Source organism: Ovis canadensis, chromosome 15 (assembly GCF_042477335.2).
Source record: "Ovis canadensis isolate MfBH-ARS-UI-01 breed Bighorn chromosome 15, ARS-UI_OviCan_v2, whole genome shotgun sequence".
NCBI classification, from domain to species: Eukaryota; Metazoa; Chordata; class Mammalia; order Artiodactyla; family Bovidae; genus Ovis; species Ovis canadensis.
The window spans coordinates 52,818,344-52,843,605 of NC_091259.1; the positions used below are offsets into that span (position 1 = coordinate 52,818,344).

Below are 25,262 nucleotides of genomic sequence, written 5' to 3' on the forward strand. Positions count from 1 at the left end.
AAACTCTGGGGGAAGCAATGAATTGATGTGGGTGCAAAGGGACATGTACTATTGCTTGATCAAGACTATGCTTCTGTGGTTGACTCCCCACATCTTTCAAAGATCTTTGCAAGAAACCACATTCAGAAACATCATTTGGACATGGTTGAATGCCTCATGTTTTGGTTAATAAGTAACCTTCTTTTAAGTTGGTATATTTCTGCTCTTACAAGGCTTTCTATTTTGGTTCTCTTCAGTCTCTCTAAAATTTCAGGGAAAAATTCTGAGTTTCAAAATGCATATAAGCAAGAAGAAGCTCATTTTACTATTTGGAATAGTCTTTTTGGAACAGAGTAAATCTTCAACTCTCTCTCTCCCCAAAGGTAAGTTCTAGGAAGTCTATCACTATCTTTGAAGAAATAACCTTTGCTGGCAGTGGGTATCACAGTTTTACTCCATATTCCTTTGGGAGAACAGAAGAAGCAAATATATTCTGGAGATTTAGTTAGATTTCATGTAATTAATTTGGACTTCTCTCCTGCAATCATCATATTAAACTGAATAGAAAATTTATGGAACACAAAATACAACTTGGATAAGTTGCACTGATCTGGAAAAGACTGGAATTATTCATTTATTTGAACACATTCCACAATCCCATCTCCTTTAATGGAACAAATTTGAGAAATCAGCATAAACTGGGAAGCATTTGTAATCTTTTAAAAAATTATACTTTTTACTGTAGTTTGGTCTTCGCCGGTGGCTCAGTTGATAAAGAATCCACCTGCAATGCAGGAGACCTGGGTTCAATCCCTGGATTGGGAAGATCCCCTGGAGAAGGGAAAGGCTACCCACTCCAGTATTCTGGCCTGGAGAATTCCACGGAGTGTATAATCCACGGGGTCGCAAAGAGTCGGACACGACTGAGCAACTTTCACTTACTGTAGTTTACTGTATACAGGATACTGCTATAAATAGCAGATGTGAAGTCTGTTTACTGCAGTATATTTTGTATATAAATGATGTTTTTTTCTTCAAGTAACATAAGCTGAGAACAGTTCTTGGCAGTCTTCTTCATAGTCAGATTTGTACCTCAAGAATCATCGTATTTTCTACTTTTCCTTCAATGAGTTCAGGAAATACTAAATTTTTTGTATACAAAGGTATTTATGATTCAGTTAACTGAAACAGCTAGAAAATAAGCTTTTGATTCACTGTTATGCCTGCTCTGGATTCAGAATCAAAAGAGTGTTACATCCATGCTTTGTCATTAATTAACTGTGCATCTCTTTGATTCTTCATTTTCCCATCTGTACTGTGGGGATAATAGTGCTTGATTTATAGTCAGAGAATGGAAATTAAATGAGAAGCTATTTGAAAAAGTTTTGTGTATTTTAACATATTGATCTAAATAGCTATGCTTTCATGGGTATTTTCTCAAGAAAAGTCATTTGTCCATCCTTCCAACTTTTCTAAGTGTTCAGTGTATGCTAGGAATGTGCTAAATCTTGGAAATACAGAGATGAATAAAACAGATTTTTTTCATTTTCACAGTAAATGAGGGATACAGGCAAAGAATTTTTTATCCCACTATTTCACGGTGAAAACTATAAAAAGGGAGAGGAAAGGGTTTTACACAGGAGAGACACTTAACACAGTTTGTGGAAATCAAGGAAGACGGCTCAACTGAAGTGATCTCCAAGCTGAAGAATAGGGATTAGAGGATTCAACTAGGTAAAGAAGTGGGGCAAATATGAGGCAGGGCATTCTAGGCCTTCCGAGAGAACATGTAGAAAAGAATGACCTGAAGTAGGGACAGAAGGTGGATCTTCCCTGATTACCAAGCAGAATGATAAGTACATGGCGGTTCATTTATACTGTTCTCTCTACTTTGGAGAAATTTTAAGTTTTCCATTACAAAAAGGTAAAAGCATAAACCAAGTAGAAATATGAGCAAAGGAAACAAAACTTCAATACATGGAAAAATAAACACTAGTTACTAGCAAATAAATTTGAAAAATTTGACATCACCAATAATTAGACAAACTAAAAATTAACAGTGCATTTTAAGCATCTTAAGCTAGCCCATCTCTTAGCTGAGGAGTCCAAAATTTAAAAAAAAAAAAAGGCAGAACAAACATTGAGAGTAACTAAGTAAATGCAGCTTTTCAAGGATAAAATTCTTTTCCATAAAAAGGAAAGGGTTCTTTTTCCCATTACCTAGCAACCCTTCTACCCTAACACCATTCTGGTATGTGAATTAGGACACTGTCTCCTTCCCAGTCCACTATCATTAAACAATCTGTTACTTTCCACTGTTAGAGAGCATTAAATCTAATATTTGACTGTGCCGGGCACTGCTGACCATCATCTCCTGGGTCAAGCAGAGGACAAGATGCTGACACAGATGCAATCAAAGGCAGACTACAGGGGCTTCCCCGGTGGCTCAGTGGTAAAGAATCTGCCCGCCAGTACAGGAGACACGGATCTGGTCCCTGATCCAGGAAGATCCCACGCGCCACGGAGCAACTAAGCCCATGAGCCACAGCCGCTGAGCCCCTGCTCTAGAGTCTGGACGACACAACCACTAAGCCTGTGTGCCCCAACTACTGAGGCCTGTGTGGCCTAGAGCCCGTGCTCCACAACAAGAGAAGCACTGCAAGCAGAGACACAGTGCCCCCGCTTGTCCCAACTAGAGAAAAGCCCACAGGGCAACAAAGACCCAGCACAGCCAAAGAAATATGTGAATAGATAAGTAACATTACTTTTTTAAAAAGTTTAAGGCAAATTATAGTATTACCCATTCAACCAATTAACTGAGCAACATCTGGGCATCAGTCTAGTGGGTTTGAAAGAATAACCACAGTGGAATGTAATAAATGACACAGAAGCACAGAGCGCTCTGAGGAGCCTAGAAGGGGCCAGATGGCTTAGAATCAAAAGGGGACTGTATTCGTGCTAACCCAGTGGAGATCTACCTCTGAGGCCCTAAATCTTCATGTCAGAAAAGTAGATCTTCACGATATGCAGGTTCCATGTGAAAAAGCTGAACAATTGCTTATACTGCAAATCACAGTAAACCCCACAATTAATTTAAAGCCATTTTGTACTATTTCTACATGCTCTATGTCTTACAGTATTTCTTGCTCCGAAGAGTTTCCTGTATACCTCAGAAATAAGAACTATCTAATCTCCAAATTTTTGTCTTTCCCCTCCCCAGTTCCCACTTGTGGGCAGAGTCCAGTGAAGTCACAGTCTTTGAATTACCTGAACATTTTCAGTCGCATCGTTGGGGGAAGGCAAGTGGCAAAGGGTTCCTACCCTTGGCAGGTGAGTCTCAGGAAACCTTCTCTGGTGGGATTATGAGCTGCCTCAAGATTGGATCTCTCAGCATCCCATGCTACTCATCAGCATGCTCCATTCTGCTTAGTTCATCAGCAGAGATCTCATGAGTGTGTACAAGGATCCAAGAGCCTCCTGATTTTCATTAGTTGACTTCTAGAAAAGATGTGTTCAGAATAGTTACAAGCGCTGTTGACTCACTCCAAAATTTAGAAATGCCATCCCGAACTTTCAGTCCCTAAGACAAAAATCCCACTTCAAATTTATAAGTTAAAAAATAATTTTCTGATTCAATAAACATATTTAAAATAGACCTATCTTGTTATAGTTAAAGATGATGAGGGAAGTCAAAGGTGTCATATCCATGGGCCTACTTTATATTTGGGATGTAAGGTTCACACCTATTTCATAGGGCCCTTCAGGGAACAATCAAGAGTTTATGGTATGTAGTTAGTCTCCTTAGTATACAGTTGGTATCCTAAGAATTCTGTGTCAATGTAATTTCCTGGTCCTTCTGTGCCTATAGAAATGAGTTTGTGCTTCTACCCCTAGACTATGGTTTTCTCATTTACCTTCTTTGAAAGTCTCCCAATTTTCTTTACCCTGGGACCCATCTTGTCTCTTCATTTTGTAAGTAGAGTGATAGTTTTTTGTTTTCACTTCTCTCGAGTCAGTCATATTAACTTTTAGATCAGTGGCTATTTAGCAATGATTTGATTGAATTTTTGTTCAGTGGGTTGATGGAATGGCTGAATCATTGTTATTTGATTAACTGATGAATTAATTATTTGGCTGAAGAGTTGGTTTATCAGTTTCTTACTTGGTCAATTAGTTGGCCAGTCAATTCAGAAGTTCACATTTAAATCATAGTCAGGGATGATTCACTGACTGTTACTTACTTGTACTTTATTCTATTCTTACCCTTTTCTCTGTATTATTTTTTTATTTGCTCATAGAAAAATTTTTGATCAAAAAGGAGACAATTCTAAAAAATTGCTTTTTTCTAATTCCAACAACGGAAGTAAAAGTATTTATTGTACCCTCTAAGTCATGAAGGAGTCAAGCCAAGTATCATGAGCAGGATAGGACATGGGACAGGATAGGACATCTATTTAGAAATAGATCTAAAAATAAGATTGAAGAAATTGTAAAGGTTAAATAGTTAAAGGCTGTTAAGAAAGCAGTAAATCCAAACTATTCCTCTGGGATGCCTAGAGAAATTGGAACAGACTTTGGAAGACTCCTTTAGCCCTCACCTTGTCTTTATCCCAGACTTTTTCATCTGGTCTATGCTGTATCTTATGTCTCTCTCTCTCTCTCTCCCTCTCCCCATTCACAGATATCATTCATATTGTTAGAGTAACAGACTGGCTGAGCATTATCATATAAATAAGTACCCACAGTTTTTGCTACCAACTTGCTAAAGCCTCAAGTTAACTACCTCTCTTGTGGACCAGGGGTGGGAATATTCTGAGTCCAGCTTTGCCCTTCTTTCTGAACTATAGTGTGATTGGTCTACCACTTCACAGTTCATGATTTCTGATATTTATGAGTAAGATATCTGGGTCTCTTTTTCAGAAGATGCTCAGTCTCCAGGTCTGGGGGGATCCCAGGCCATTAACTTGCTCCCATTTAAGGTCTTTGCAACTCAGGTGTCTCTGAAACGAAGGCAGAAGCATGTCTGTGGTGGGACCATCATCTCCCCACAGTGGGTGATCACGGCTGCTCACTGCGTTGCCAACAGGTAAGGAAAGTCCAGCCAATTGATAAAGGTCAGATTACATTTCTTCTTCCTGGGAATCAGCAGCAACAACTCTATTAAAATATGGGATGGTACAATGTATGCTTTAGGGGAAGACATGCTGGTTGCATAAAATAAATATGGCTCAAAGACATTGTCAAGGGCTCTAAACTTGATAGAAAACATGCATTCCTTATAGGAGTGAATACTTTGATATTTAAAATGATTGGATTAATAAAGAATAATATCCAAGTGAGAAAAAAAAATCACAAAGATAGATTTGTGAAAGTTCTCCCCTAGTTTTCTTAAATTCCAGTGAAAAAATCATCCAGCTCATTATGCATCTTAATAAATGAATAAAAGAAAACAAAAGAAGGCCAATAAAACATGAAGAAGGCTTCTGTGTCTTCCTTCCTATTGATCCTGGCTCTCTGAACTTTAACAATTTCCATCTTTTATCCATTCTCTTGTGTGCTCCAAATGTTCTATTGTTGCCAGTGTTCTTGATACGCATAAAGCAGCAGTCAAGATCATGTCCCCCTATTTTCCCTCTTTCATTTCATGTCTGCAAACATCTCCTGGGTATTTCCTTAAAGCTGTACACTAATAGCTGTCAAAGATACAAAGATGACTCAGAGGTGAACCCTGCCCTCCAAGAGCTGATAGTTTAAAGAAGAGTCAACTGATAATTTCACTGTAGTGTGGCATGTGGTTAGGCTAGAGAGATGCTAGGGAAGTATGCCAAGAGAAAATGATGCCTTTCCCAATGTTGTATTAAATCATCTCTTCTGGATCCCCAGAGATCCTCTTCTAGATCGCTAAGGGCTTAATCTACCTCAACGCCTGCTATCAAGTTCCTTTCAGATAATTTTGCAGCAGGTAGAAGTAATATAGGTCTTCAGTCTTCCCGATGTTAGATCTCTAAAATACAACCAATACAGTATACTAATGCATATATATGGAATTTAGAAAGATGGTAACAATAACCCTGTATGAGAGACAGCAAAAGAGACACAGATGTATAAAACAGTCTTTTGGACTCTGTGGGAGAGGGAGAAGATGGGATGATTTGGGAGAATGGCATTGAAACATGTATAATAACATATATGAAATGAGTCGCCAGTCCAGGTTCAATGCATGATACTGGATGCTTAGGGCTGGTGCACTGAGATGACCCAGAGGGATGGTGCAGGGAGGGAGGAGGGTGGGAGGTTCAGGAAGGGGAACACGTGTATATCTGTGGTGGATTCATGTTGATGTATGGCAAAACCAATACAATATTGTAAAGTAATTAACCTCCAATTAAAATAAATAAATTTATATTTTAAAAAAACACGAAGGAAGTAAGGAAAGATGCCCTCTTCCCAGTACGGTAATCAGTCCCAAAGTTCTGAGTGTGCATACTCTCTGGGATATCAGAGTTATGATGCTACTATGTCTTTCATGGTATGTGTTAGGTATTAGATCTCTGACATTAAAGCAGGCTGTCTTCATAAGAATCACCAAATACTCCCAAAGGATATCAGTGATACCCTGTATGCGAGACAGCAAAAGAGACACAGATGTTTAGAACAGTCTTTTGGACTCTGTGGGAGAGGGCAAGGGTGGGATGGTTTGGGAGAATGGCATTGAAACATGTATATTATCATATGTGAAATGAATCACCAGTCCAGGTTTAATGCATAAGACAGGGTGCTCGGGGCTGGTGCACTGGGATAACCCAGAGGGATGGTATGGGGAGGGAGGTGGGAGCGGGGTTCAGGATGGGGAACACATGTACACCTGTGGCGGATTCATGTCATTGTATGGCAAAACCACTACAATATTGTAATGTAATTAGCCTCCAATTGAAATGAATAAATTTATATTTAAAAACAGACAGACCAAATTAACCATCTGGGGTAGCTTTAGATCTCTGAATTACAGTGTTTACACAAACCCTTGGACACTTAACAAATAACATTGCAAAGTATTCAGTTTATCTTATTATTAGTTCCACATGAGGCCACTTTCACTAGTCCCCCACTCACGTTGGGAACCTCTACATTTGGAATCATTCTTACTTTTTCTGTTCAGTAGCTGTACATGTGCATTCTCCATCCATCTCATTTTGAAGAGGTCAGTTTGTCAACCATTACAACTGTACTCAGCTTCAGTGAAATCCATCCCTTTTACTCTTTCCTCCTCATAGAAATATTGTATCAACTTTTAATGTTACTGCTGGTGAATATGACTTGAGACATGTGGAGCCAGGAGAGCAAACCCTCACCATTGAAACCATCATCATACACCCACACTTCACTACCAAGAAGCCAATGGATTATGATATCGCTCTTTTGAAGATGGCTGGAGCTTTCCATTTTGGTAAACATTTGAAGTTTACTCTGAATTGTCCACCCCATGTTCTCCAGAACTTCTGTTCCGTAGCACAGTTCCTAAAGTATAAATTATGTAGCATGTGCCCAGGATCTCTGGATCATGGACTTTGAGACAGAAAATCGAGGTGGGGTTCCCCTACCTGAAACTCATTTTGCTTGTGACTTTAGAGATACAATTAAGTGGAGTCAAGAAAAGTTCTGTTTTACTTTGATAAGAGACCCCTGGAGGTACCAGAGACATCGCAAGGCCTTGGGGGATCCACCTAGATGTCCATTGGTGAGTGGCTTGTGGTGTCTCTCCTACATGAATGAAACAAACCCTGCCTTGCTCTTTTTTTTCAGATCAGTTTGTGGGGCCCATGTGTCTTCCAGAGCCAGGGGAACGATTTAAGCCTGGATTTATTTGTACAACAGCAGGCTGGGGCCGCTTGAATGAAAGTAAGAACTTCCATGTTCTGCTCTTAATCTGATATCAGAACTTTCTGGTAGGTAATCAGAAAATAGAATTTTTAATCTATTTGTAAAAGACCGTGTATAAACATTTTTAAAAATAGAGAATGCCACATTGTACTTAAAAATTCAAATCTTTCCAAAAGACACAAGCCTGAATGGGGCATCTTCAATGCAGGGAGGTGAAACAGTACCTTGCTGGGGTTTTGTGTTTTCTAGATGGCATCTCTCCACAAGTCTTACAGGAAGTGAACCTGCCCATTTTGACCCAGGATGAGTGTATTACAGCTCTGTTGACCCTAGAGAAACCCATCAGTGGGCGGACCTTTCTCTGCACAGGCTTCCCAGATGGTGGAAGAGATGCATGTCAGGTAGGTGGGAGTGGTCGGGCTGACAGGTCCCAGACAGAACTTCCCTCAGCTTTGTCATCAGATGAGAGGCTGAAATAAGGCTATAGGAAAGAGTAGACCTGGGAAGAAGGATCAGGAGTGAGAAGGGAGGTCAAGTCAAAATAAAGGGACAGTTTCCTTCACTGTTCACCTGAAATTATCATAGCATGTTTAATCAGTGACCTGGGTTTGATCCCTGGGTTGGGAAGATTCCCTGGAGAAGGGAAAGTCTACCCACTCCAGTACTCTAGCCTGGAGAATTCCGTGGACTGTATAGTCCATGGGGTCCAAAGAGACAGACACGACTGAGTGACTTTCACTTTCATACCTCAATACAAGATAAAAAGTTCAAAAAAAGAAAAAGCCTCAGGCTCCAGAAAGATTATAAATCTGTTTAAAATATCAAAAGTATTCATAATTATTAGTGACATTATAATGATATTTCCAATGTGTATATGTTATCAAATACCTAGTTTCTAAACTTTTTGATGACTGTCAGTGATATCTCTTGGTTATTTATTACCAATAAATAACTGCAATTGACGGGGTCACAAAGAGTTGGACACGACTGAGTGACTGAACTGAACTGATTTGAAAAGACAAAAAAAATTAAAGGGACAGTTTAAACAACCTGTTTTTAGCAAGGACTAATTTCAGAGGAGGTCTTTCCAAAAGACCAAACACTGAAGATGATGCCAACAATGAACTCAGAGTTCCCCAGCCTGAAGGACAGGTGGCTCCTTCCTACTTAAGCGATTTCCAGTTTGTGTATAATGGGAGCTTTTCTTTCTCTCCATCCCTCCTGCTGACCAGGAACTAAGGTCAATATGACTACTGGGCAAAACTTCTCTGAGTCTGTAGGATGAGACGGTAGAAGGAAACAATGTGATGTCTGATGAAAGCCCCAGATGGGGAAGAAGGAGGTGGATTTGGTGGACTCCAGTGGTATTTCTGGAGCGAATGGGAATTGTACTTGCCTGTTCTCTCGGGTCCTTGAGTCCAAAGTATTAGAAGTGAAGAAATTCATTGATCGATTCACTGATCCTTGTCTAGCATCTTTGTGGGGCACAGACACTGACAACGATGGTAACAGAGATCTTTTCTCCCTACAGGGAGACTCAGGAGGGTCCCTCATGTGCCGGAATAAGAAAGGGACTTGGACTATGGCTGGTGTGACTTCCTGGGGTTTGGGCTGTGGTCGAGGCTGGAAAGACAATCTGCAGAAAAATGATCAAGGATCCCCTGGGATCTTCACAGATCTTACTAAAGTGCTTTCGTGGATCCACAAACACATCCGAATTGGTAATCAAGCCAAAACATAAGGTCAAGAAGCTAGGGAAAAAGAGAACATCAGCAGAGTCTAGGCAAGTCAAGACCATTGAGCAGACAGACTCTGCTTTCATCTTTAGTGTCTCACATAAGGATTGTGGTATTCACTGAGGCTAAAAACGGACAAGCGATGATTCGCACAGCATACAACTACTCAATGAAACATGAATACATCCATCCTAGACTTTGTCAAATTTGCATTTAATTGAAACTGTCTCAGCTGGTGGTATGTTTCCACCACTTACTTCTCACTGACTGTGCTAGCAAGATTCAGCAAGCTATAGCATGGGTCAGTGGTTATCAACCAGGGGGAGTTTTGCCCCTTCGGGTAACCGTGACTAGAGACATTTTTGGTTGTCACAACAGGAGAGAGAGGAACCACTGGCATCTAGTGGGTAGGGGGCCATGGATGATGCTAAGCACCCCGCAGTGCACAGGACAGCACCCCCACTCCCACCCAGCAAAGAAGGATTCAGCCCCAGATGTTAATAATGCTGTGGCTGAGAAGGCCTGACATAGAGCCAGGTACTGTAAATCTGAAAAGGCCAAGGTCTGTATACATCCTTCTACTAGACTGACCAATTAGTTAATTGAAACTTCATTTTTTGCCTCCAAATCCAACTTAACTGGTGGCTTCCAACCTCACTAGGACATCTATTTCTTCCTAAAGGGGTTAATTCAAACTAGTTCAGGAAAAACTTGTGATTGTGTTCAAGTATATGGAACACTGGCAGGTATTTGAGTCCTCAGTTCAGGTCGTAGCTATCTCAGCAACTCTTTTGTGATTGTGGGTACATTATTTCCATCTCTACCCTCTCCTGTCATGAAAAATTAGACGAGTACCCCAGATGACCTCTTCTTGCTTTGCGTAATCCCCAAGCCAATGAACCCACTTAATAAAGACAGTGAATCATTTTCTTAAAACACAAAGGCCCCTCTGCTGCTTTGTCAATCTATCCCTTCTGTTCTTTCCACAGATTATATTTTCATTAGTTGCAAACTGACTTAAAAACCTCTGCACTTTTGCCAGGGAGATGCTACCTTCTTGAAATATTGCCCAAGATACCACAAACCTTGAATCCCATCTTTCTTTTTCTTTCCCAGGGAAGCAGAGAAAGAGCTCCAGAGGTGGGTATTTTTCATCGCCTGCTCTTCTGGGAGCATGAATTAATCTCTACTATTTCTGAAGATTGGTTCCCTTTATAATCAAAAGTCTCCCTCTGCAAGGGTTCTCCATACTCACTATGTATAAAAACATCGCTTGGAGCACTCAGTCATTCATCCCCAGCCAGTGAGGGCCCACCCTCACCAGCAGGAGCCCCACACTCCCTCCCAGTTCACTTCTTGTCAATCCAGAGCTCCAGCTCAATTCAACAAACAGTTATCAAATTCTCAACTTGCATCTCAGACATGAGGGAGGAGGTGAAGTGGATAGTGGTCAGGTTTCTGAGCTCAGCTTGTTCAGAAAGCACAGGGAACCCACCCCAGGGTTACATTGCAAGTCTTCAGTGAATTAACTCTATGACTGGGGGCAAGCTCCTTTCTACCTCTGAACCTGAGTCTGCTTATCCAAAAAGGAAGCAGTTTGGACCAGATGGTCTCAAAGGCATCTTTAGCTCAGCAGTTCTGTGAGTCTGTGGAACTAACTCCAAAGAGCAAAGTGGGAAAAGAGTACCCTGAGAGCTCAGTGGAGAGAATGGCTGTTTCTAGCTGGGAAAAAAAAAAAAAAAGACAAAAAGACAAGGGAGGCTTTGGAACCACAGACATCTTTTAACCTGAACCTCAGAGAATAAAGGATGAATAGAATTTTGTCAGGTGGGGATGGGATACAGGTAAAGAAAAATATTCCAGCTCAAGGAATCATGCTTATGAGAAGATGGATACTAAAAGATGAAGATAGGAAAATTTAGGGTGTAATAGAGACCCAGTAAGTCAAAGCAGCTAAAGCGTAGGATATGTGAGGGGTTTTATGAGAAAGAAGATTAAACATATAACTTGAGACCAAATTATGGAAACTTTGAACACCAGTCAAAAAAACTTAGACTTTATTGAGTAATAGGAGTTGACTAACTAGATAAATAGATTAGAGCTATACTGAAGTGCTGTAAGAACTGTACATAGGGAATAAACTGGAGGAGAAATAATGCATAGTAGAATTATGAGATTATGCATTAGTTCAAGAGATAAGAAAATAAGGCTTGATTTAGGGCAATGGCCAGAGAATGAAAAGGAGGGCATCGGAATAGGATGAACTAGGACTGGATAGTCACTAAAGTTAAGGGTGGTGAGAAAAAAGGAGTGGAGGATGACACCAAATCTCTGAGCATGAAGAGCTAAGAACACAAAAAGTATTCAAATCAGAAGCGGAAGCAGTTTTGCAGAAAAGGAATTGTATTTGTAGCACGTTAAGTTTAAGGGGAAGAGACCTAGGAGGGGGCTGAAAAATCAGAAGTTTAGGTAGAGATATAATTAAAACTGAGAGTGTGAATGAACTAGGTCAGAAGGCTCATGTAGAAAGAAATGAAAACTCAGAACAAAACCTAGTAAATACCTGCATCTGTAGAGTGGATCTATGGGGTCAGAGAAAGAAGAGTAAAGGAGAAGAAATCATAGAATCTCAAAGTTAAGCAAGATCTACAAGGAACCAAAAAGGATAAAGCATCACAGAAGCCAAGACAGGAAAAGATTTCATGAAGAAAGGAAGGGAGCATGTGGAAGAGTCAAGAGGTGCCAGTGTCTGCATGTATTCTGGAGGGAGAGGGCTGCTGTGGCTAGCCATCGCTGTTAGTCCTAATTTTCATGGCTTTCCCTCCCAGCCACATGCAGTGAGCAGGATCGCGTGGTCAGAGCATCGGAGGGGGAGCTGCACTTCCCAGAAAGCCCCTTCCTATATTATGAGAGCAAGCAGTGAGTAGCCCCCACTGCCACCCCTGTCCCAACTCCCACCTCCATTTTTTTTAACTTGTTTTATATCGGAATAGAGCCGATGACTAATGTTGTGATCACTTCAGGTGGACAGCAAAGGGACTCAGCCATACGTATACATGTATCCATTCTCCCCCAACTCCCTTCTCATCTAGGCTGCCACATAATATTGAGCAGAGTTCCCTGTGCTTATATAGTACGACCTTGTTGGTTATTCATTTTAAACATCTCAGTGTGTACAAGTCCATCCCAAACTCCCTAACTATCCCTCTCCTCCATTCTCCCCCCACCACCTAGTAACCATAAGTTTGTTCTCTAAGTCTGTGAATCTGTTTTGTAAATAAGTTCATTTGTATCATTTCTTTTTAGATTCCACATATAAGGGATGTCATACAATATTCTTCTTCTTTGACTTCACTCAGTATGACAATCTCTGGGTCCATCCATGTTGCTGCAAATGGCATTATTTCATTCTTTTCCATGGCTGAGAAATATTCCGTCATAAATATGTACCGTATCTTCTTTATCCATTCCTTTGTCCCACCTCCAGTTTGACTCTGCCCCACTCATTGGACTGTGACAGCCACTTTCTATCTGAAAATGACACCCTGTCAATGTGTCTACCTGCAGACACTGTGCCTGGACCCTGTTGGTACCAGAGGAAATGCATGTGCTCCTCAGTTTTTCCCACTTTGATGCAGAGTCTTGTGACCATAATTACCTGTCGATATATTCTTTAGAAGACACACTTATTGGTGAGTGGATTTGCACATTGTCAAAGGGACACTATTCCAGGAAGATTTAATGGGGCCTGGTTATAGTATGTCTAGCCCCAAGGCATTTATAAACAGCACATTTCCTGTCTCCACTGCTGAGACTTAGAAATGATGGTGGAAAGGAACGAAATCTGAGCCTGTGTGAGGGCTGGAAGGCCACAGTGCATTTCACTTACTGCCTTTGCTTCCCATGGAACCAGGCTTCCTAGACTCATTTGCCAGACCTGGAGCCCATCGGGAGTAAAATACAGGTCTACAGCTGTGACTCTCAGGGCCCCTTGGGCAGAATGCTGCTCTCCTGAGCAAGAAAATAACCTTTACCTGCCTCATCCAGCTCAGAAGGAAGACAGCAACAGATAACCACAAGTAGGAGACAAAAGTTACTTATGTAAGAAACAGAAATGGAGGCCCATTCCTATGGTTCTAAACTGGAGATAATATGGCCTGTCCCTACTTTCCCCTAGGAGACCTTTAACAACGTCTCAGGAGCAATTTTTGGCTGTCACAACTAGAGGGAATGTTGCAAAACAATTTTTCAGCCAGGATGCTGCAAAACATCCTACAAGCCCAAAATGGCCTGAACACACAGAACATTCCAGTTCAGAACATCAGTAGTACCAAAGTTGAGAAGCCCTGATTCAGACAAGCCTGCACTATCATGAATGTTCAGGTCCCTGCAAGTCTTTTAATGGGTGCTGTTTTCTAGGCTCTGAGCAAAGACTCTTCTTTCTTATGTTGCAGCGAAATTCTGTGGAGAGAGACTGGCTTCATCAGTTCTTGTTGGCTCCAGCACTATAAGGCTGAACTTCATCTCTGATAACACAGATTATGCCGTTGGGTTCAATCTCACCTATAAAGCTGTTAAACCAAACTACCTTCCTGGTAAAACTGTTTACTCTTATCATACACTATGCTGACCTTTTGCAGAAGTTGAGGTCCCATAGGAATTAGATGATGGGTAGGGAAACCACCCAAGGCCCACTGAGCTCCACAGCAAAGAAGAGCCCAAGGTCAGTGAGACAGGGGGTACAGGGGCTCTTCGTGAAGTCTTGAAAATGCATGCTTGTTGCCCACCCACATGAGCCAAGAGAGCTTGATGACTTCTCCAGAACCAGTGCACAGACCTCCTCTTTCTTAATGGCTCTGCCTGAAGAGTTAGTTCAGGCATCTTTCGTGAGGGGCACAAGGGTGAGAACAAAGAGGTCCCCTCTGTCCATGGTGATGCCACTGCTTAGACCTTCTCCTTTGTATTGCAGATTCTGGCTGCGACTCCTTAACGATCCTGTTTGAAGAAGGCCTCATACAGAGTCCTCACTATCCTGAAGACTACACCGACATGGCCATCTGCAATTGGGTCTTTCAAGCCCCCAAACATTACCTAGTTAAGGTACCCTTACTTGGCTGTGGATCTCCACAGAATCGCTTACATGAACACCATGAGGGCAGAGGTTTTTATCTGATGCGTTTACTGCTGTATCCCTTGTACTTAGAACCTAGCACCTGGCACACAAATCTCTTGATAAATACTTGGTATCTGACCGATGTATTCTATCCTGCAACTATCCACACTTGCCACTAGATGGCAGCTGTGCGCTTTCAGTTCAGTTCAGTCGCTCAGTCGTGTCCGACTCCTTGCGACCTCATAAACTGCAGCACAGCTGCTTCCCTGTCCATCACCAACTCCCGGAGCTGACTCAGACTCGTGTCCAGACAGTCGGTGATGCCATCCAATCATCTCGTCCTCTGTCACCCCCTTCTCCTCTTGCCTTCAATCTTTCCCATCATCAGGGTCTTTTCAAATGAGTCAGTTCTTCACATCAGGTGACCAGAGTATTGAAGTTTCAGCTTCGGCATCAGTCCTTCCAAAGAATATTCAGGACTGATTTCCGTTAGGATTGACTTGTTGGATCTCCTTGCAGTCCAAGGGACTCTCAAGAGTCTTCTCCAACACCACAGTTCAAAAGCATCAATTCTTTGGCGCTCAACTTTCTTTATAGTCCAAGTCTCACATCCATACATGACTACTGGAAAAACCATAGCTTTGACTAAACGGACCTTTGTTGGCAAAGTAATGTCTCCCCTTTTTAATATGCTATCTAGGTTGGTCGTAGCTTTTCTTCCAAGGAGCAACGTCTTTCAATTTCATGGCTGTAGTCACCACTTGCAGTGATTTTGGAACGCCCAAAAATAGTTTCTCACTGTTTCCATTGTTTCCCCATCTATTTGCCATGAAGTGATGGGACTGGATGCCATGATCTTAGTTTTCTGAATGTTGAATTTTGAGCCAACTTTTTCACTCTCCTCTTTCACTTTCATCAAGAGGCTCTTTAGTTCTTCACTTTCTGCCATAAGCATGGTATCATCTGAATATCTGAGGTTACTGATATTTCTTGTGGCAATCTTGATTCCAGCTTGTGCTTCATGCAGCTCAGCATTTCCCATGATGTAATTTGCAAAAAAGTTAAATAAGCAGGGTGACAATATACAGACTTGACGGACTCCTTTCCTGATTTGAAACCAGCTTGGTGTTCCATTTCCAGTTCTAACTGTTGCTTCTTGATCTGCATACAGATTTCTCAGGAGGCAGGTCAAGTGGTCTGGTATTGCCATCTCTTCAAGGAATTTCCAGTTTGTTGTGATCCACACAGTCAAAGGCTTTGGCATAGTCAATAAAGCAGAAATAGATGTTTTTCTGGAACTCTCTTGCTTTTTCCATGATCCAGCGGATGTTGGCAATTTGATCTCTGGTTCCTCTGCCTTTTCTAAAACCAGCTTGAACATCTGGAATTTCATGGTTCATGTACTGTTGAAGCCTGGCTTGGAGAATTTTGAGCATTACTTTGCTAGCATGTGAGATGAGTGCCGTTGTGTGGTAGTTTGAGCATTCTTTGGCGTTGCTTTTCTTTGGGATTGGAACGAAAACTGACCTTTTCCAGTCCTGTGGCCACTGCTGAGTTTTCCAAATTTGCTGGCATATTGAATGTAGCACTTTCACAGCATCATCTTTTAGATCTGAAATACAACTGGAATTCCATCATCTTCACTAGCTCTGTTCGTAGTGATGCTTTCTAAGGCCCACTTGACTTCACATTCCAGGATGTCTGGCTCTAGATGAGTGATCACACCATCGTGGTTATCTGGGTCATAAAGATCTTTTTTGTATAGTTCTTCTATGTATTCTTGCCACCTCTTCTTAATAGCTTCTGCTTCTGTTAGGTCCATACCATTTTTGCCCTTTATTGTGCCCATCTTTGCATAAAATGTTCCCTTGGTATCTCTAATTTTCTTGAAAAGATCTCTAGTCTTTCCCATTCTATTGTTTTCCTCTATTTCTTTGCACTGATCACTGAGGAAGGCTTTCTTATCTCTCCTTGCTATTCTTTGGAACTCTGCATTCAAATGGGTATTTCTTTCCTTTTCTCCTTTGCCTTTCACTTCTTTTCACAGCTATTTGTAAGGCCTCTTCAGACAGCAATTTTGCCTTTTTCTTTTCTTTTTCTTGGGGATGGCCTTGATCCCTGTCTCCTGTACAAGGTCACAAATCTCTGTCCATAGTTCTTCAGGCACTCTATCATATCTAATCCCTTGAATCTATTTGTCACTTCCACTATAAAATCATAAGGGATTTGATTTAGGTCATACCTGAATGGTCTAGTGGTTTTCCCTGCTTTCTTCAATTTAAATCTGAATTTTGCAATGAGGAGTTCATGATCTGAGCCAAAGTCATCTCCTGGTCTTGTTTTTGCTGACTGTCTAGAGTGTCTCCATGTTTGGCTGCAAAGAATACAATCAATCTGATTTTGGTGTTGGCCATCTGGTGATGTCTATGTATAGAGTCTTCTCTTGCATTTTTGGAAGAGGGTGTTTGCCATGACCAGTGTGTTCTCTTGGCAAAACCCTGTTAGCCTTTTCCCTGGTTCATTTTGTACTCCAAGGCCAAATTTGCCTGTTACCCCAGGTATCTCTTGACTTCCTACTTTTGCATTTCACTCCCCTGTAATGAGAAGGACATCTGTTTTGGGTGTTAGCTCTAAAAGGTCTTGTAGGTCTTCATAGAACCATTCAACTTCACCTTCTTCAGCATTACTGGTTGGGGCATAGACTTGGATTACTGTGATACTGAATGTTTGCCTTGGAAACGAACAGAGATCATTCTTTCATTTTTGAGATCAGAGGCAACTGTGTTCTTTACTTTTTGCCATTTTGCCCAACTGTGCACTTTACTTTTTGTCATTTTTGAGTTGCAGAGGCAATTGTGCACTTTACTTTTTGTTGAAAAGTTGCCTTTACCTTTGTACCAGGTTAACTTGTTCCATCAATGTCTAGTCCTTTCAAGAAATAAGCATTTCTTCCTTATTAATTAAACTGTTACCAAAACACGTTGTGGGACGTAGATAACAAAAGTGCAGTGCAGAACAGTTTCAGGGACTAGCATAATGTGTAGCAGGAGGGGTGATAGAAGGCGAGGCTGAGATCAAAGTAGGGATGGCTTTAAGCGTCAGGATACAGAACATATCAGCCTTCGACTGCGGTGTTTTGGACATCTGTTTCTATGCTTGTTCACTTAACACTAGCGTGCTGTCTGCAGACGTGCCTTCAGGTAGATGGTACTGCAGTCAGGGTAAGGTTGGAAGTAAGCATTTACTTAGAACATTTTCTCTTTAATTATTGAAAGCAAGAAAGTATATGAAGGAGAGAAAGTAGATGATAAAACAATGGGGAAGGAGCAAGGGTGAACAAGACCTCAAAGTTCTTGTATATTTGAGGCCAAAAAAATAAAAGATCTGACCCAGGAAGAACCAAATTGGTGCAGTGTTATGACAGTCCAGAGAAGAGAGCTTTTAAAACAAAAACCAAAACAAACAAAGAAGTATGGCCAGTAGCTTGAATTTCCCACGCAAAGTTAGAATTTGAAGAGAAGCAGGACTCCCCCCCTTCTTTGGCTTGCCTTCCTCTCCCTCCGTCCCTCCCTCCACCACCTCTTCTGATAGATCTTGATCTCCTTCCCACTTTTCTCTCTCCCTTCCACAGAGAAACCATTGTACAGCTCTGAAACCTTTTGTTCTTCTCAAACATGCTTTTAAATGTTAACAAAGTAAAAAGACAGAACTTTTTTAAAACGTAAAGAGGACTGAGCACCTGCTAGTCCCCACCTCAACCCCTCATAACGAAGGTAGAATAATTGAGATGGACAATTGAAAGGAGGTGGAGGTGGTGGCAGCTGAAAGGTCAGGTGAGGTCAGATGTCAGTAGTAGAACAAGATCACACAGGTTTTAAATGTGAGAAGACACAGAGGAAGTAAGGCAAATGTAGCTGTTGTCTTCCTAAAAGTTCCTGAAACCCGAGCAGAGTCAGGCAGACAGTTCAAATAGCAGTGGGATTAAGGGAAGCTATGTAATGACAGGGCTTTCGTCATAGCTCAGTTGGTAAAGAATCTGCCTACAATGCAGGAGACCCAGGTTCGATCCCTGGATTGGGAAGATCCCCTGGAGAAGGGCATGGCAACCCACTCCAGTATTCTTGCCTGGAGAATCCCATGGACAGAGGAGCCTGGCAGGCTACAGTCCATGGGGTCGCAAGAGTCAGACACGACTTAGTGACTAAACCACCACCACCTTATAGTGACAGAGGAGAAAAGATTAAGTATGAGCATATTTCCAAAAAGAGGAAGAAGGCAGAATTTAGCTGAAAGTCTAAACATACAAGTGTTAGAGCTAGAAGTGATTCAAAAAAACCTGTGCGACCAAGTACATGAGTGCTGTGCATCAGTGAAAAGACGCACTCACATCCGGCCAGCGTCGCCTGCAGGACCCATTTGAGACAGTCATTTGTAAGTTGGTACGACAGGTCATGACTATGTGCATACCATCTGACTCAAAGAGAAAAGAGTCTATTTTTATTATTCATAAGTTTTATTGCTTTGCATGTTCTGTTCACCAACTTTGAACATTTTAAATTCTAAGTTTTAAATATTATCGATATTAAACAAAATAAGTTTGTTGTTATTGTTTAGTCGCTAAGTCATGTCCAACTTTTTGCAGCCACATGGACTGCAGCACAGCAGTCTTCCCTGTCCTTCACTGTCTCCTGAAGTTTGCTCAGACTCGTGTTCACTGAGTCAGTGATGCTATCTAACCATCTCAGCCTCTGCAACCCCCTCACTTTTAGAAATATTTTGAACTTTCTTTAAGTTATTTATTATAGGGATTATAGATTCCCCTGTGTCGGAAATTTCTGGTTTAAAACAGATTTATGTAATTTTTCTCCTTTTTTTAAAACCTCTTTTAATAAGACAGAATGGTCAGAGTAACTGAAAGTATCTGTTTCCAGAAAATTCCAGGAAGGATTTAAGAAATGTTTGAATGAATCCTATTTCTGACATGTCTCCTTGACCCCATGTCTTGTTACCATGAATCATCACTTGGCTCCATTTCTTGTCCCAAACATACAGGCCTCTGTGTCTTTTGCCGAGTTTAGGATCCATTGAATCCCCGTCACATGCGTGTATAAAATCTAGACTGCCAGCTCATCATTTCTATCTCCCACTGCTGCTCTCTTTAAACTCAGTTGGTTAGGGATATCAGATTGCTTGAACATTGTTCTTTGAAGTTCCTTTGCTCCTCTAAGGAGGCAGCTGGGGAGCTCAAATAATTGCGCGTTTTCCCACCTTTACATTTGGCCCATAATCGGGTGCTTACAGAGAGGTTTGGGAGCCTGTGGTTTAGCATCTTTTCCTAAGTAATATAACTCATTCAGAAATGCCCGTTACCTTTCTCGTCTTGCTCCAGGGCAAGCTGAACAATTGGAATTCTTCTGCTTGATCAAAATCGGTTAATGTATTCATACTGTCGACTCTGAATGTAACGTGGAGCCTTCTCAGCTTTCATTTCAGGACCTAAAGATAGAAGAAAATGGAGACTGCACTTCCGACTATGTGAGCGTGCACAGGGATGTAGAAAGGAAGAAAGAAATAGGTGTGTGCAGGGGCTCTGTATCAATCTAGAGGGGTGGGGTGGGGAGGGGATGGGAGGCAGGTTCAAAAGGGAGAGGATATATGCATACCTGTGGCTGATTCATGTTGAGGTTCGACATAAAACAACAAAATTCTATAAAGCAATTATCCTTCAATTTAAAAATAAATTTTTAAAAACAACAAAAGAAATAGGTTTGTGTTCCCTGGGAGCCTCAGCTTCCCTAGTTTGCATCTGGATCTGGTCCTTCTTGGGAATCCTTTTAGGGAATAAATGGGATGTGGCTCAGTGTTCCTTTCCCTGCATCAGCTCCATCCTTCCCTGTGCTCTCATTACCTCTCCTTCTCCCCGGATGTGGAGGGAGGCATGGAGCGAGGGTGGGGAGAGCTTCAGGGAAAATCAAAGAACCATTTGAATGGAAGGCCCACGTAGTCTAGGGATCAGAGGGGAAAGTGCTATTGAGATAAGCCCTGTGGCTGGAGTCAGTTCTCTTAGTGGCATTCCCAATGGGACTATTTGGGAGATAAACAGAATTGAAATGTTAGCAGGGTTAAATATGTAGTACTAAGAAGCAGTCTGCCTTTTTCATTTTGAAAATGAATGGTGACATCTGCCGGAAAAGTTTATTTCTTAACAGTTACCTGAAGGACAATCATTTTTCTTCTATCCACTGCCATGTCTATTTGCTGGGCCCTTGATCCTGTTGTGCCTGGGCTGGGCTCGAACCAGCTCGGCTGTGTGGCTTTCTTGTCCCCACCCCTGTGGTGAGCATCACCAGGGTAATGTCCATCAGCTTCCAGTCCAATGAAAACGGGACCTTCAGAGGTTTCCAGGCTACAGTTTCCTTCATTCATGAAACAGGTAAGAGGACTGAGGTACCAACTCCGAGTCTCATCCTCCTGATGTGGTAAATAGAGCAACCTTTAGAGCTTGGCATGGGTACAGTCAACTCTTTATTCACTGAATCTGTGAACCCTGAACCACTGCTCCTGGGGTAATGCGGAGAAGGTAGGTTCCTATCAGCCTCTGGTTTTATTTGTGTTTCTGTTTCAGGTCACCTTATTTAATATACATTGCTGATTCATTAACACTGAACTCACTCACAGCCAATACCATTGTAACTTGTGCCTGAACAAAGCTTATCCGTCACATGTATTTTCTCTGCAAGGCACAACTGAGCCTTTTTGCACTTAGCCACACTAGATGGCACTGGAGCACTATGTTTCGGGCCATTTCAACCACCCAAAAAAGCACAAAAATGCAGAGACACATACTAGCGACTATCACAGAGTGAAGCAAGTCAGAAAGAGAAAAACAAATATCATATATTAATGCATAAAAGGGGACTCTAGAGAATGGTACAGATAATCTTATTTGCAATGCAGAAATAGCGACATAGACGGAGAAAACAAATGTATGAATACCAAGAGGGAAAGGGGGATTGGGTGGGATGAATTGGGAGATTGGGATTGACATATACACGCCATTGATACTATGTGTAAACTAGATAACTAATTGAGAGCCTACTGTGTAGCACAGGGAACTCTACTCAATGCTCTGTGATGACCTAAACGGAAAGGAAATCCAAAAAAGAAGAAACATATATGTGTTCAGTTCAGTTCAGTCGCTCAGTCGTGTCTGACTCTTTGTGACCCCATGAACTGCAGCACGCCGGGCCTCCCTGTCCACCACCAACTCCTGGAGTTTGTACTCAAACCCATGTCCATTGAGTCGGTGATGCCATCCAGCCATCTCATCCTCTGTCATCCCCTTCTCCTCCTGACTTCAATCTTTCCCAGCATCAGGGTCTTTTCCAATGAGTCAGCTCTTCACATCAGGTGGCCAAAGTATTGGAATTTCACCTTCAACATCAGTCCTTCCAATGCATATTCAGGACTGATCTCCTTTAGGATGGTCTGGTTGGATCTCCTTGCTGTCCAAGAGACTCTCAAGAATCTTCTCCAACACCACAGTTCAAAAGCATCAATTCTTCAGTGCTTGGCCTTCTTCATAGTCCAACTCTCACATATATGTGTATGTATATATAATAGATAGATATAGATAGCTGATTCACTTTGCTGTACAGCAGAAACTAGTACCACATTGTAAAGCAACTATAATGCAATAAAAGTTCACTTAAAAAGAACTAAAACATTTTTAAAAAGAAAATAATTAAGGTGATAAAAAACAGCATGCCTGAAAATGAAAAAATAAAAGTACGAAAGTACAAAAAGCAAGACAAAACAGAAAGTGGTGCTAACAGACCCATGAAAGGACACTTGTTTACAGTGTGAGAGCTGAAACAAGACAAGAGTGTGGCTGAGACCTCAGCCAGGACACGTGCTTCAAGTAACTCAAAATTTTCATGCTCTGCACATGTCCATGAATGACTGTGAAAGTACCAGGAGGACTGGCTTTGAATTAACAAATTAATGTTAGCAAGTAGGTGAATTTGAAAGTTCGGAATCCACAAAGAATGAAGATCAGCTGTATGTCTGCATGTTGGCCTTTCCTAACTAGATGTGCGACCTAAGAGTCCTCTAAGATTCATCCTCCTCAGTCTTATTATGGGAGAGGAATAAACACACGGTAAGAATGTAGTAAGGATTGAATCAGACAAGATATGGTTGGCCAGGAGCCAGGGTGTGTGACACACGAGGGAGGCTCAGAGACATGAAGCATTGTCACCAGCCCCTGGGGCCTGGACACCAGAAGATTCAGCTTCCTTCCAAGCTCTCTCACCCATGAGCACTCTGTCAAAATCCTAGAAAGCTAGTTACTGGCTTCTCAAGATGTTCATTCTTTTTAAGTGATAAAGAGCTGCTTATGGCAAACCCAGGTTATAGTTAAAACACTCCACTTTCTAGTTCAAATACCCATAAAATCCAACTGACAGGATGCCCCAGAATTCTAACAATAATAATTTTTTGATAAATCCTAAATGCTGACCTTGTTTGCATGCTCTGAGCAATTGTATTATGCTTATACCCAGATTTTAACATCTCTGGATTAGAGAATGAATCCGTGTTTCTGGAGACATGAAATGTGCCACCTGAAGAATCCAGTGATTCTGGTAAGCTGTTTTGGAGAACGTGACCATGAGAAGCACATGCAGTGTATTAGTCCAGGGTTCAACCAAGAACCCTCAAAAGATAATATTGGAATTCTAATGTCCAGTATCTAAGGACACGTTTTGTGACCTTATTTGGAGACAGTGTGTTTACAGAGGCAATCAAGTTAAAATTATATCATTAGTATGGGCCCTAATCCAATATGACTGATGTCCTTATAAAAGGGAAAATTTGAAGAGAGAGACATGCGCATATGGAGAAAACCACATGGACATGAAGGCAGAGACTGGAGTGATGGGTCTTTTATGAACCAAAGGATGCTGAAGATGGCCAGCAAAATACCAGAAGCTAGAGGAGAGGCCTGGAGCAGGCTGTCCATCATTATCATCTTCATCCTCAGAAGGACTCAACCTTCCCAACACCTTCATCTCAGACCTCTAAGCTCCAGAACTGTGATGCAATAAATTTTTGTCTAAGTCACCCTGTCTGTGATATTTTATTATGGTAGATCTAGCAAGCTAAGTCGCAGGAACTGGCTTACAGGATTTGGGGGCTGACTAAGCAAGTCTATTTATAAGGCAGGCAGGCAGGAAGGGAAGATCACAGGACTCTGGAATTTCACAGATGTGGGCTGAGGCCATTCTCCACAAGCTCTCTTCTTTTCTCTTCTGGGGAGCCTTCTGTGTTAAGGCCTTTCCAACTAATGATGTCAGGCCCACTCAGACAATCCAAGACGGTCTTCCTTACCTAAAGTCAACTGATTAGGGACTTTAATTACATCTGCAAAAATCCCTTCATAGCAACATCTAGACTAATGTTTTATTGAATAACTGGAGGCTGTAGCCTGGCCAAGTTGCCATATCAAAAAAGTCATCACATAGTGCTGGATGGGATGTGGTCACTGTCCCTTTGCTCAAAGCAGCACTGAAATACTTTCAGTCACAGAATCAAATTCCCAATTCAAGTGATTCATGCAGTAGGGTTGGGTAAATAGTTTACCAGATCTGATCTGACTTACAAGATCCATCCGCTGCAAACAGAGTGAGTGAACTGCTATGTCTGTATGCAGGCAAGCACTGAGAAGCTGGGCTTTCTCTTTTCCTTGTTTCCTCTGTAACATCACTGACATCCACGTGTGACATCCAAGTTCCTGTGGGAAACGTGATGAGGGGGCAGTAGAGGCTGAGGGTAAGGGAACTTTCAGATTGCCATTTTGATATTTCGTCAAAAGAAAAATCACCTTATTTTTAACTAAAATTTCTTAAATTTTATAAATTATCTGACACATGGAGCACAGAAAAACAGTGTGCTGGGTGAGTATTCCTTTTAATGAGGACGTATAGAAGCAGTCTGAATTTTCTGGGTTTTGTTTTTTGGCTTCTTGGACGGCATGAGTCATCGAAACCCCGGGTGGAACCTCTTTGCGGTGTGGTCTGCAGTGGTTCCTGCTCTTGGCCACCAGGGGGAGATATAGTTAACGAAGTCTTCTCAGCCTGAACTACACAGGTTATCTGCCAAGGAGTCTCATTACTACTCTCGGCTAGATTTTATTCATCATTTTATTCCCAGTGCCTATCACAATGCCCAGGACACAGGAAATGCCAAATAAATATTTGATGACTGAAAGTAAATAACCCACAAATATCTCCAGTAAGGGAGGCTTTCCTGGTTCCCTCTCACTGAACACCCACCTACTTTGGGGGCGTTTCTTCCCTTATACAAATACACAAAAACTTACAGAGGATAAGATAAAGAGTTTACATGTGTCCTGTTTTAAATAGCACACCCAAACTGGATTGCATAAGTCATCCAATAAGCTATTTTGTCTTTCACTTTTATTTTGAAAATTTTCAAATCTACACAACAGATGGAAGAATAATACATGAACTCCTGTATATATTCCTCAGCTG

General features: G+C 41.6%; 1 protein-coding gene across 1 annotated transcript; it reads left to right on the forward strand.

Annotated features, from left to right (window-relative positions):
• The first annotated feature begins 274 nt into the window (after positions 1-274).
• Positions 275-21,192, forward strand: OVCH2 (ovochymase 2). The gene is made up of 14 exons (XM_069554725.1): positions 275-362; positions 3,200-3,309; positions 4,974-5,065; positions 7,254-7,426; positions 7,783-7,878; positions 8,110-8,261; positions 9,392-9,589; positions 10,721-10,736; positions 12,425-12,515; positions 13,164-13,288; positions 14,051-14,191; positions 14,566-14,696; positions 20,191-20,284; positions 21,011-21,192. Exons 1-14 carry the CDS (start codon positions 275-277, stop codon positions 21,190-21,192), a joined length of 1,689 nt encoding a protein of 562 aa, XP_069410826.1.
• The last annotated feature ends 4,070 nt before the right edge of the window (positions 21,193-25,262 follow it).